The sequence below is a fragment of the Sciurus vulgaris genome, assembly GCF_902686455.1.
Source record: "Sciurus vulgaris genome assembly, chromosome: 1".
Lineage (NCBI taxonomy): Eukaryota > Metazoa > Chordata > Mammalia > Rodentia > Sciuridae > Sciurus > Sciurus vulgaris.
The window spans coordinates 7,386,462-7,399,783 of record NC_136461.1 but is presented as its reverse complement, the minus strand read 5'-3'; the positions used below and the strand labels follow the sequence as shown (position 1 = coordinate 7,399,783).

The 13,322-nt window shown below is 57.8% G+C and overlaps 1 protein-coding gene across 8 annotated transcripts in view; it reads left to right on the top strand.

The window, feature by feature from the left end:
- The window catches only part of CASZ1 (castor zinc finger 1), a 140,071-nt gene that overhangs the window by 85,684 nt on the left and 41,065 nt on the right, over nt 1-13,322 (top strand). For 3 of the 8 annotated variants that reach the window (XM_079142547.1, XM_079142549.1, XM_079142548.1), the window contains exon 4: nt 3,341-3,379. The exons of 1 other annotated variant lie outside the window; for it this stretch is intronic. In XM_079142547.1, coding sequence (XP_078998673.1) covers nt 3,364-3,379 — 16 coding nt within the window. In that variant the 5' untranslated portion in view covers nt 3,341-3,363. Of the gene's footprint in view, nt 1-2,714; nt 3,034-3,340; nt 3,380-13,322 lie in introns of those variants that run through there. 4 more of the 8 variants (XM_079142546.1, XM_079142550.1, XM_079142552.1 and 1 more) reach the window with 4 other exon arrangements.

Below are 13,322 nucleotides of genomic sequence, written 5' to 3'. Positions count from 1 at the left end.
AGGTGTTCCATCCAGACTCCAGGCCTGAATATCCTTGCTGTGGCCCGGACTCGGGGTCTCAGAGGTCGTCACGGTGGAAGTAGGCCTCTCCCCTTGCTTTGAGCACACACACCCAGAGATACCCAGAGAGGGAGAAATCTGGGGACCTCTTCCATTACGCGGCCTCTGACCCACAGCTCACGACCTCAGTGTCCCAGCCTTCTTGTCAGACCTCAGATCCTAGAACGCCAAGTTGACCTCAGTTTCTTGCTTCTCTGACCTGTTCTCCTCTACGAAAGGCCCTTGCTTTAGGGAAGGGCCCACCCCACCTGTGGCGACTGACTGGAGCCAGCTCAGACGCTGTCCAGGTAGCCCGGGCCTCCCTCCACCTAGGCAGCACACGGCAGCCCCTCCGTCTGGCCCTGCCTGTGCTGCCTCCTCCCTGCCCTCCTAGCTTACCCCACAAGCCACTCCTCACATCTTAGCCCACCGGAGGACCGCAGACTTAAGGGATGGCTGATCCATTTGGCACTGCCTTGGTAACTGGAAAGGGAGATGCTTTCCGGTCCACCCAGGTCCTCCTCAGGGGTCATTCCTGACCATCAGCCAAAGCCCAGAAGGACATTCAGAGCCAGCCAAAGGCACACAGGTCCCCTATGGAAGGAGCTCCCCATCTGTGCAGATACCTTCAAATGCACCTGGAGGAAGCCACGCCCCACCCTGTCACATCAGGCTGTCCCCTGCACTCAGTGGCCCGCCCCAGGACTGGATGGCTAGAGTGACAGTTGTAGCAGGCCAAAGCTGCAGGAGGGCAGAATCCTTGCTTTGGGGAGCCTTGGGCGGCAGTGCCCAGAGGTGGGTGTGTGCCCCAGAGCACTCCTGGACATGCGGATGCCTTCTCTGAGATCCCTGTGGGGAGCAGAGCATGTGGTTTCCCTGGGCTCCAGTTGTCCTCCCAGGCCTGGCTTCATGTAGCACGAGGCTTGATTGCTTTAAGGAGTTCCTGTCCCCTTACCCAGGGTCTTAGGGCCAGGGGATTCTCAGTAAAGATTCTGGGCCTCTCCAGATGCTGTCTGTGTGTAAGGTTGGAGATGGAGAGGGTTGTGTGACAGCCAGGAATGGGGGTTACCAAAGAAGTCATCAGAGAGGGCTGTGGAATAAACTCAAGATGCGACCCTCTTTGTGAGGCCATTTAGAACCCAAGAATAATCAGGAAAAGAAAAATAAGGGGAAAGTAGGAGAAAGAGTAGATTGTTAACTCCCTTGACATATTTGCCTCAAGGCCTCCTTGGGCCCCTCCCTTTGCAAAATAGAAATATTGCAGAAATATGCCAGTGCCATTTTGCTGAATGCTGCCTGAGACCAGGGAGAGAGAAGGGCCTGTTTCCTTCCCCTCATGGGAAGGGAGCGTGGCCCCTCTGGACATAAGAGAGAAAGGAAGTAGGGAGAGAGAGGAAGGTGGAAGGCCTGCCTTGCAAGTGGCAGAGAGCTGGGGACACCAGGAGCAGGTCCTGCATTAGAAAAACTGTCCAGAGTCCTGCTGTCCACTGGCACTTTCCTCTTTCCTCGAGCCCCTCCAGGGCCCATAGGTAACTTGGCTTATTAACATATATGGCTGCAGCAGGGACCTCTGGGGATGGGGCATGTCTGAGAGACCCTGCAAACTCTGTGGGAGAAAGAGGGGAGTAAGGATAGAACTAAGTGCCCGGTTCAGCCATGAGCAGGTAAGGACTGCAGTGAGGTCCAGTGTCAAAGCCTGACCCCCAGGGTACAGAGGAAACAGGTGGCAGGACCTTGGCACTTAAGTTGATGGGTGCCTGCGCTCTGTCTGGCAATGCCGTAGGGACCCGGTGGGGAAGAAGCCCAAGCGAGGGCGCTTGGGCTTGACCAGCGGGGGGGTGGGGGTCCCCAAGGAAAGACTGTGGAGGCTCCGGGGAAGTAAGGGGGCACCAGTCCCGGACGTTCTCGATGGGCAGTGAGGCTGTGGCCCGACTGGAGGCAGGAAGAGGGAAAAGAAAAGCCCAGGGACGAGGGACGTGCGTCGCCCGGAGGGCGCCAGGGCCCATTTCAAGGGCAAAACCAAAGCTAAGCGGCGGAAACCCCAGTGTGTCCCCGGCGGGCGCTCCCGGGAGCGCGGGTGCGAGTTTCCCCGACACGCCCAGCCCCACCGCCCGGACTCCTTTCTTCCTCCAACTCAAAGAGCCGCCGCCACCAAGTGAGAGAATCGGGATATGAGGGGGAGCCAGTCGTTGATACCCCTGGAGCCGCGGGCCATCGGGCAGCGCCAAGGGGAGTGCGAAAGCGCGCGGCCCGGGAGGCGCGGTCCCGCGGCACCTCGCACCTGCGCCCGCCCGCGCGGAAAAGTTTGCGCGGCCGCGCGGGGCGGCGGCGCGTGGGGCGGGCGGCCGCGCGGGCGCGGCGGCCGTCGGATCGCGCGCGCGGGGCCGGAGCGGCGGAGGGGAGCATGCGAGCGCGCGCGCCGGCGGCCGCCGAGAGTTGGCGCGTGCGCGCGCGCGCGCCGTCCCAGCGCCTCGCTCGGGCCCCGCGACAGCAACCCCCCCCCCCGCCACCTCTCCTCCCCCGCCCGCGCGGCCCCGAGCGCGGAGTCCCCGCCTCCCTCCTCCCGAAGTCAAAGGTTCGGGGAATCACTGAGCTAGTAGGGCCGCCCGCCCGCCCGAGCCGGGGCGCGTGAGGCGCGCGCGGGGGCGAGCGCGCGGCGCGGGCGAGCGCGAGCCCATTCACTTCAGCACCTCCGCGAGGCGGGCGGGCGGGCCGAGCGCTGATCTTTCACCTGCCGGAGCCGCGCGGGCCCGGCGAGGAGGCGGCGCCGCGGCCGCCCTGCCAATCACCTCGGCGCCTGGCAGCGCCCGGCCGCTCCCGCCCGCGCGCTCGCTCCTGCCAAACTGTTACCCTGAGTGTTACCGTCAGGAGCAATGACATCAGGGTTTTAAAACAACTTGTTATTCGGGGAGTAATCAGTTGCAATTAGGCATTAATTAAGTATTATGAAAGTTGATTATTTAAGTGAATTCGGCTTTCGACTCTCCGACTATGGTGAGTACCGGGCGCGGGCCGGGGGAGGGCCGGGCGCGCGGCGGCGACCCCCGGGCGGCGGGCGGCCCTCGGCCTCGCCGGCCGCCCCCCAGGCCGCGGCCGCGGGCGGCTCCGCTCTGGCCCGTGAGCTCCGAGCTGCGGCCGCGCGCGGGCCGAGCGTGAGAGCGCGCGGGACGGCGCCGAGGAAAGTTTGGCGGCCCGGCGCCCCCGGCCGGGATGCGCGGGGCGGCGGGGAGGGGGCGCGGCGGCGGCGGCCGGGCACTAACAGTCTCTTCTCTCCCCTCTCTCCTCGCGGCGTGCCTGGCAGAGTTTGGGACCAAGGAGCGGAGCATGGATCTCGGAACAGGTACCGGCCGGTGGGCGCCCGGGAGGCCGCGCGCGGCTCTTTCGGTTCTTTGGCGGAAGTTACTGTGCGCAGCCCGGTCGGCCCGCGGCGGGGCGGGTGCGGGGCGGGTGCGGGCCGCGCGAGGGTCGCGCCGCCGGCCTCGGAGGGCGGCTTCGTTGTTGTTGTCACTCGCCTGGTGACTGTGACTAATTTGATGCTTGTCATTATGAAAGAACCGAGAGGACGGGGAGCTGGGGGGCACCCAGAGAGAGGATTTAGGGGGTTTTTGTGGGGTTTTTGTTCTCCGTGGTTTTTTGGTGTTTTGTTTTTTTTTTTTTTTTTTTTTTTTTTTTTTCTTTTTCCCTTTTTGGTATGGCTCCGTGTTTTTTTGTTGTTGGGTTTTTTTGTTTTGATTTTTGTTTTTGTTTTGGTTTTTGTTTTTTGTTTTTTGTGTGTTTTCAAAGTAGTTTACCCCTCCACAAAGATCTCTGTGTGTCTGGCAATGGGGTGTGTGTTTTTATTTTTTTAGTGGGGGGTGGTTTAGTTTTTGAAAGCAGCGTCCTGTTGGGAAAGGTGGTTAGTCTGGTTTCGGGGCGACTGTCTCAAGGTAAAGGAATTTAATTTATTTGGGACAAGGCTGTGTCGGATGATCAAGCTGCTTATTATGGCTAATGAGTGTTTTTCACCTGAGAATCTGTGGGCTGAGGCGGCTGTTATCAGTTCAAAGTGAGGGGCCCAGGACTCTCCCAGCCCCTTTTTGAGCTGGCACCCTGGAAGTGGGTGATGGACCAAAGCTCTCGACTTAGGCATCTGGGTCTGGGACTTGGGTCTGGCTCCAGGTAGTGCACCACTGACCTGGGCAGAGTTTATCTTGGGAACTCAGTGCCTTACCCCTTGTGATCTAAGAGTTCTGTCCCATGAGGAATTCCAACCTGAGTGGGTGAGGACTGCCCTGAGCTCTTCAGGCTTCCCTTGGACCCTCACATCCTAGATGGTCGAAAGCAGCTCTCTTCTTCCAAAGTGTCTTAAAAGAAACAGGTTCCTAACTCATTGGGACTGATCTCTGAACCCTTCTGTTTCATTTATGAAAGGCAAGGCGCTGCATCGGTTAGAGTTGGTATCAGACTTTTTGTTTGCGATAGGCCCAAGTTCACAGTATGGTCTCTTGGGACCCAGGAGCTGACATCTGGACCTCTGAGGTCAAAGGGAGTAGGCAGCAAAGGGAAGAGGGACCAGGGTGGGTGGCATGGTAGGGGACTTTGGAGCTGTGTGCTGTTGGTTAGGGGGCCTTTCGCAGAATTTGTAGACTGTGTCCCAACAGGTGTGATCTTGGCTAAAGGGCTGAGGTCCTCAGGACTTCTGTGCCCAGGAAGGGTGTGATGCCCCCTGCTGGGCAAAGTTGTGAAGGTGTCTGAGGCCAGCTGCCACCCTGCCCCTCCCTGCCTTCCACGCCCACAGAGAACCAGCCCGCCCCCACCTCTAGTCAGGTGTCTCATCACCTCCTCTCAAGCCCCACCCCCTTCTTCGGAAATGGGGCCCCCACCCATCCAAGCCAAGGAGCAGACCTCAGAGATGGGCCAGGCGTTTTTGCATTGGCCCCTACCTGGCCCAGGCGAGCCTCTGCAGTGGGCGGGCACACAGGCTGGGCATTACTCAGTTGGGAGGCAGGCTCTCCTGTCTTCCTCCTACTAATTTGGGTGCCAACTGGAGCTGGCGCCAGTCCTCCTGCCATACCAGTCCCTCCCAGGCTGCTGTGGGGGCACCACTCCACAGAACTTCTGTGGGTGTCCTGATGGCCTGGCAGGAGGCAAGTGGCAGAGCCTCCTGGGGCACCTCCCAGAGCCCTGGGGAGACTTACTTCTCCCAGCACTCCAGGGACCGACTGGAAACTTTTCCTAGAAGCCACAGGGCCCTGGAGGTCAGCTAGAGCAGGGCACTCCCAGTGGGACCCAGGCCTGGACTCTGGCCACACAGAGTCCAGGGTGTCAAAGTTCTGGCTGTTTCCTGGAGGAGTCATCTGACGATATCATCTCAGCCTCTTCTCTGAACTTGGAAGTTTCACTTAATCTCAGAACTTCAGAAGAAAAACACTTTTCCTCACTTCACAAAAAAAGGGAAGCAGATAGGGACTTTGAGGTCGGCGCCTTCTGAGCCTATCTCTGGGCCCACTGCACCCTTCAGGACCTAGGAGCATCTCCCTTGACCTCTAACCCTTGGGACTCACAAGGGACACTGCCTCATCTCTGGCCAGGGCTTATTGCTGGTGCAGTGCAGGGCTCTCTTCTTTTGAGGGCAGCATGGACAGCTTCAGCAGAGAGCCTTTTGGTGCAGGACAAGACTGGGGACGCAGGCCCCAAAGAGTTGCCAGCACAAGTATTGGATCATGCATTAACATCCCCTGTGGCCCAGGACAATCCAGGCCCTGAAGCACTCTGGCCATAAGTGATTCAGTGGCAGGAGAATCCAGGCTTCTCAGGAAGGGACAACAGGACCTCAAGACCTTCAGGGGCCATGTGAACCCCATTTCCCCCACCATGGTTCAGCCAAGGGCTGGATCAATCTGGACGTCTTTAGCAATAAAAAATGCCGATGTCGTCCTAATTCACCAGGCCCCGAGATGACAGCAAATTTACATTTTTTAATTAAACTAGCAGCCAGTTTTTATGAGAGGGGGTTGGGTTATGCAAATCAAATGGTTGTGTACGGAAGATTAGGAGAGTTTGGGAATAAATTCCACAAATGCTAATAAAAAAAAAAAAAAAAGGAAAAAGAGAGGGAGGGGGAGGAGAGAGAGGAAGAGAGGAGGACATAGTTCCATTAGGCCCTTTTAGAGTGATTTCCCTCGGGGAGGGAGCCGGCCGGGGGAGGGGCAGGGAGGAAGCTTTCAAAGACAGGTAACCATCCTGCCTGGGAAGCTCCCTGGGATTGTGCCCCTGCCAGGCTGATTCCTGGGCCTGAACACAACTGGAAGCCAGGGTGAAAGCTGCTGTGAAACAGCCACTTTGAACTTGCCCTTGATCATCTGGGTTATAACACTCCTCTCAAGAGGAGCTGGGGAAGGGGAGGGGCTGTCCAGTACAGGATCCAGAGTCAGCTCTGCTGGGTAAAGGACCCAACAGGCAAGAGGGCAGGTTCAAAGGGATGACTGTGGAGCACAGGGGCATCTGGTGAGGGTCAGCACTGCCCACATGGGGTCTGTGGCTAAAGCCCGGTGGTCCAGTCACTCAGAGGAAGCAGTGTTGTTCCTGAGGCAGGCCCATTTGTCTGCTGCTAGGGCTCCAGGCTGGTACCCTTGCTGTGTAGACAGACCCTCCTGTGGTACACTTGTGCAGCCTTCCACTGTGGGAAGGCCAGGCAGGCAGGGCAAGGAAGAGTGCAGACCACCCTCCTGTGTGGAATCTGAACCCAGCTCAGCCTGGCTGCCCCGTGCCAGCCCACCTCCAGATTCACAGAACCTCTGTGAGCCGCCCATTCAAGACTGGGTCCCTCCAAGAGTGGAAGTTTCTAGGAACCTTGCTAGCTTGCACCCTCAACCCAGTGCACAACAGGGATTGGGAAGGGTCTTGTGCTGTTTCTGGAGGAGGGGTTTCATGCTGGCTTTGCAGGGTAGAGCAGATTGCTCTCCATTTTCCTTCCTCCAGCCCACACTTGCACTTGGCCAGATACACCCACTCAACCAGTCTAAGCTGGGGCCAGCCCCTGCAGTCAGGTTGGGCACCGGTTTTGCCAGTCTGCTGCAGGGGGTAGGTGCTCCGGTGCCATCTTGGCAGGAAGGAGCCATCAGAGCCAAGGACAGAATGGGCTGTCTTGGAGTAGTAAGTTTCCTGGTACCATTCAGACAGCCTGGCTGTGCACCAGGAGTGACGCAGGGCGGGACTTGAGCATCAGATGACCTTTAAGGTCTTTGGCTCTCCAACTCCCATCTTGATTTTGTTCAGTGGGGCAGGCCTGGGGAAGAGTCAAGAGGGCAAGGTGAGACGCCCGTCATTTGGACCTTCTCTTTGGCAGAAAGCTTTTGAGACAGGCATCTCTGGGCTGACAGGTGGCCCTAAGCCAGCCTGGACACCAGTCATAAGACAGCAGAATTCAGGATAACAGGCCCGTGGTAGCTGTTCTTCTCCAAAGGCAGAGAGGGCAGGTCTAGAAGGGTCCCCCTAGGGGTTCCCTGCTAGGGACCATCCTGGGGAACCCAGTAACTCTCCTCTCCAAGAGGGGCACGGGGCCAGCAGCGGACAAATTTCTCCCACCCCCCTCTCCTTCCTGGGCTCTGCTGTGGGCCCTGCCCCCACAGCCAGGGAATCTGGCTAAGTTGCAACTCAGTTTTTATGATGGAAAAATAAAATAAATGAAGGTACCTTTGGAGGGCTGAGTCACGGCAGCCGCATCTCCTCATTAAAGCTGCTGCCCTGGCTCAAGTCCTGCCCACTGCCCAGGGCAGAGGATTGGGTGGGGCTCAGAAGGCTTTTGGCCCCTACTGCCCTTCTTCCTGGCCCCTGCCCCTCCATCAGCCCTCTGGGGCCAGCAGCCCCAGGCCCTGAGGCTTGTCGTCTGACTCTGCCTTCCAGTGCTGGTTTTTACACCTTGACCACCTAGTTGCTGCCAGATAGTCACCTCCTCCTCCTCCTCCTGGTTCTCACCTTCAGAGAGCAAAGGAAGTTGCTCTGTAGTAATTCTTCTCTGTGGGTCCCCAAGCTGCTTGGGGTGGCTGGGCCAGGGTCAGAGGGTAGGAAGCAGGTGAAGAGGAAGAGGGCTGGCAAACACAGCCTGGTGTGTGGAGGAGCTTGGGAGAGCTGGCAACCTGGTGGTCCAGCACACACCCCTTGGGCTGTCTGACCGTGGACTGGCACCTCACCCCTCAGTCTCCCAGGTACATATTCCCCATTGAGGAAGAGCCCCTGGGCAAGTGGTGAGGCCACAATTGGGGGAGCTGTTGGGGAGCTGTGGGCTGGCTGGTGGATGAGGGAGCTGTGTTCCTGTCACAGGGGCCAGGGGCAGGGACCTGGAGCTTTGTGAAGGGGTGCCTTGTGAGCATCCTCCCCAGCACCCACACCTTCTAGATGTCTTCCCCGCCTTTCCTCTGCCTGGTCCTCACCCTCTCCGAGAGCGCCCCTGCTTCCCATGGTTCAACCCTGGGTTTCTGCCTTCCAAGCCAGGCCACCTGTTCCAAGTAGCTCTTCCTACTCACCTTTCTTGCCCCCCACCTTGCTAGCCTCACACCCAGTTGATCCTGGAAAGAGACAAAAGGGGCCTGGGGCCTGCAGCTCTAAGGATCTGGTTACACCCATGACATTCGTGTGCCATTCATGTTCTGTGGTCCCCAGGAGGCCAAAGCCAGGGACCTTGTTCTCTTCTGTGATTGCTGCCCCTAATGAAGACCATTAGACGTGACCATTAGCCACTGTGTTGACATCTCCTCTCAGTGCTTGGTACTGGGCTGGGATTCATGCCTTCCCGCCATAAGTGCTAGTGCAATTGATTGATGGACGTGCCTCTTCCCCGAGTGCCTGTCCGGCTTTTGAGCGGGGGCAGAAGGAGGAAGGCAGGAAATGTTGGCTGGTTCCCTTGGGACCTGGGCTTTAGCTCCTCAAGAGCTTTCTAGAGCTTGGTTTACAGGAAGAATAGGGCTGGCTGGGTTCAAGGATGATATGAGGGGGCAAGAGGCTGAAGGGCAGAGGCAGGACAACTCCGGTTAGATGGGTGCCCACAGCCGCTGCTAGCCAGGACTGCGGGGTGCAGCAGGGAGGGCCTGAGGCAGAAGGCCTGGGAATGGGAGAGCAGCAGCCAGTGGGATCTGCGCTTCTCCTCTACCTTCTCCCTGACCCCAGCTCTACCTGCCCCCACCCAGGAGACCTCACTGTAGCATGTCCTTCCTTTCTGGGGCAGCACCCCCCTGCCAGCTGACAGACCTTGTACAGGCACTGAGACCAAAAAGAGGACCATGGGCTCATGCTGAGGGCTAGCCCAGTCTGCCCCACGTCCACCCCACAGTGTGGGATTTGGGCTGCTCCTGAGCTGAATGCGGGATCTCTTCTTAGAATGTCCAGTGGGCCTATCCTTTGGGGTCTCTTCTGCTCTTCAGGCCTCATAGGCTTTACCAGTGCCATAGGTGCTTGGCAGCTGACACTGCTTCCTACTCTTGTTGCCAAAGCCGGGGTCCTGCCTGGCTATGGAGAAGGTAGGGAGCAGAGAACAGACACATTCTGTGGCTCCAAAGTCCAGGGCTTCCCAGGGGGAATCTTCTCAAGTTTCTCACTTTTCTTATAAGGCTTTGTCCTTAAGTTAAGGGGGACCTGGGAGGGAATATGCTGCATGAGAGCAGGAGACTGGAGGAGCCAGGCAGAGCCCCAGGTGGGGACCCCAATACAGTGGGAAGGCAGAAGCACCCAGGCAGCAGCAGGGAGAGACCGCTGGAAGCTTGTGTCACAGGGAAGTGTATCCTCTCTGGCCTCCATCTTCACGTCCCTTTTACCAGTGCTTTTCTCTCTCTGCACCCCAAGAGCCCAAGGCCATGGCAAGCCAGGGGGTTCTGGGCAGCCCAAGAGGACCGACATTGAGGTGCTCCACTGCCCAGCAGGGGGCGCCCCCTGTATCTGCCCCAGACCCTGCAAGGACGAGGACTGTGTGGTTCCACCTGGCCTGGGCCTTCTGGCCCTGGGTGGGGGCAGGGAAGCCTCCCTTCCCCACCCCCAAAGGTTCCTTGGCTGAGTTTGTTTGGCCAGGGTGACCTGTTTAATCATCTCATTTTCTGGTGGCCGTTTATTCCTCGTTTCCACGGTTACGGCCCCATTAAGGGGAGAAGCAATAAGGCAGCGAGTCAAACAGGTAATAAAAACATTAAAGCCCATGTGCACAGAGGGAGGACAGGGCGGGGGAGGGGGCGCAGTGAGGTGAGACGGCTCAGGGCGCCGCCGAGGTGAGGCCGGGCCTGGTCCCCGAGGCCACAGGAAGACTGCTCCCAAGTCCCAGTACTCAGCTTCCAGTGTCCCCAGCCCTCGTCCCCTGGGCAACAGGCTGTACTTGGAGGTGAAACAGGAAAGAGCAAAGAGAGGAAGAGTGACAAAAGCTCCCCCAGGACTGTCCCCAGCTGGTTGTGTGACCTGTTTCCAGGCCCTACCTCACCCTCCTTGGGTGGGGGTGGGGGTGATTTCTGACATTGTTTGGAGCTCTAGAATTTTTTTTCTGCCAACTTTATCAGAAAGCATATTTGTGGTGAGTGCTGCTAACAGGGCCAGTCTGGTGAGTAAATATTCCTGGTGTGGACGGCCCGGTGACCTTGAGAGAGACAAGCACAGCAGCAGGGCCAAGGGCATGTGGGGAAGGACGGCCAGGAGGCCAGGTGCCCCTGTGCTGGGTGGGGGGCCCTTCCTGGGAAGGGGTCAGATGGGGTCTGTCCCAAGTTCAAGTGATACAGAGTGACTTGCCCGTTGCACACACAGATAAGCCAGGAGCCCTTGGTGGTGCCCCCAGAGGAATTGCTGGCTAGTGCTTGTAGGGAGTCCCTTCCTTTCGGTAGTGGGAGCTGGAACATTACAACAGTCAGCCTCCTGGCCAGCCCCACTGGGCCCAGGGCACATGCCTCCTCCCAGAGTCCCTTTCCTGTGCTTCCTGGGTGTCCCAGCCCTCTGCTCTGCCCTCAAGGCTGGCCAGTAAGCAGAGCCATTGCTGACCAAGGGGGTGTGCCAGGAAGAGTGGGGTGGGTGGGAGTGGCAGTGCCTGTGGGCACCGCCCAGGAGCAGAGGAGCATTGCTCAGAGTAGAGAGGAACCAGGCAGGATGACATACACCTGTAATCCCAGCAACTCTGGAGGCTGAGGCAAGGAGGATCACAGGTTCAAGTCCAGCCTCAGCAACTTATCAAGGCCCTAAGCAACTCAGTGAGACCCTGTCTCTAAATAAAAAATAAAGATGATGGGGGTTGTAGCTCAGGAGTAGGGCATCCCTGGGTTCAAACGCCATCACCCCCCCCCCCCCCCCAATACCAGAGAGAGCGGAAACCAGCTCTGGGACCTGGGGATGGGGGAGGGAGCCTGCTTCCTTTCTTTCTCCCATGCTGTGATCCCTTGTCAATGCACAGAGGCCTGTATCTCCATTTATTAATTTCAAAGTTGATTCTGACTCAGGAGGAGAGAGAGAAGGTATGGGAAATGGGGAAACCCTTTGACTGGGGACTGTGCCTTGGGAACGGGCCTAGATGAGTTAATATTCCGATCAAACAATTAAAAATAGAAAACGCTCCCGAGGCACCAGCTGCTGAGGCTCTCGGCAACTGTCACCAGCGGGTTCAGGGGCAGGTGGTGCTGGAAGGAGCTTCTCTCCACAAACAGCAAATTTCAGAGGTCACTGAGTGCCCACTGCCCTCCCAGAGCTAGGGGAGGGTCTGGGGCTCCCAGTCCTCCCTGGTCCCCTCAGGGGCCTCAGTGGGGCCTGTGCAGCTTCAGGGCCGCCCTTCTCCCCTGCAGGGCCCGGCCACTCGGTGAAGTCATTGCCAGATGCCTTGATAATTGCTTTAAGAATCCAACTTAAAATAAGATGAAAACTTATATTCCTGGGTGAGGAGTAATTTCCCATCTAATAGTAAATTAATGAAAGGATTATAGCAGGGGGCCTGGCTGGGAGGCCACACTCATCTGATAAATCCAGGGTCTCCAGGCCTCCCAGCTCTAGACCTGGAGGCTCCCGCACCCCAGGCCTGGCCCTGCTCCTGAGTTCCTCTTGGACTAAACCATGGCCTGTTCAGGTGGGAGGACACATTCCATGTGTACCCATGGTCCCTCTTAATGGGGACCAGCTTCTAAAAGGCTGTGGTAACTGGAGGTGGTGGAGCACACCCATAATCCTAGCAACTCAGGAGACTGAAACAGGAAGTATCACAAGTTCAAGACCAGCCTCAGCAATGTGGTGAGACCCTGTTTCAAAATTTTAAAAAGAACTGAGAACATAGCTCAGTGGTAAAGTGCCCTTGGGTTCAGTTCCAGTACAAAATAATAATAATAATAATAATAAATAAAACCTCCAGTGGGAGAGGCTTAGATTAGACCTCCTATAGACATGGGAATGCCCTCATCATCAGTTCTCCTGAGAAACAGGTCCTTAGAAACAGGTCCCACTCAGATTCTGGGCAGAGTCTCCACTTATTAGAACTGCATAGTGGCAGTGAAGTGACCAGTCATACCAGCTTGTCCAGGACTAGAAGGACCCACATCCTGTCAATCCCCTGTGTTCCAGGCAAGCTGGGAAGGTTGATCAACCCTGTTTGGAGGCTGGAGGGTGGGCTGCTTGACATAGTCCCTCCCTCAAGGTCCTGGAGAGACCAGGCACCTCCAGAACTGAATAATATGTCCTGTCCAGGAGGGGCGACTTAGAGGTGGCTCCACCTGAGACCAGCCTGCCCTAACCAGGGCTCACTTCCTCCACAGGCTGCTGCGTTCACTGGGTGCCTGTGCCCTGCTTGGGCATGCACATGCCTGGAGACCCAGTGGGCCTAGAAAAAGGGCTTGCAACTGTGACCCCACCTCTCCCTCCACAGACCACAGCCAGACCCCACTGCCCTCCTGCCAGCCTCCCAGCACCCTTCTTCTGGGAGATTGAGCTCGTGCCACACCTAACACCTCACCCCTCCTCACTCTCAGAGAAAGACAGGAATTGTCCTGTTCCCAGCTGGGGAGGGCTGGGGTGGGATTTAATGGTACAGCTCCTGCTCTGGCACCGGGAGGGAGAAGGGAAGGGAAGGAAGACACAGGTGGAGAAGTGGGAAGCCTGCAGACCGCTGGGCTTGTTCCAGAATGCCAGGAGACAGGCACAGCGCAGGGCTTCCCTCCCAGGGAAGGACAGGCTTCCCAGAGGACCACACCACGTGGCAGTGTTGAGTAGGGACACAGGGCTTCCACCCTGGGCATTTGCTGTGCCACCCGCCTATATCCTGAATGTCCCTGGGCCCCACCATAGTCCACCTGCCATCCATGGAC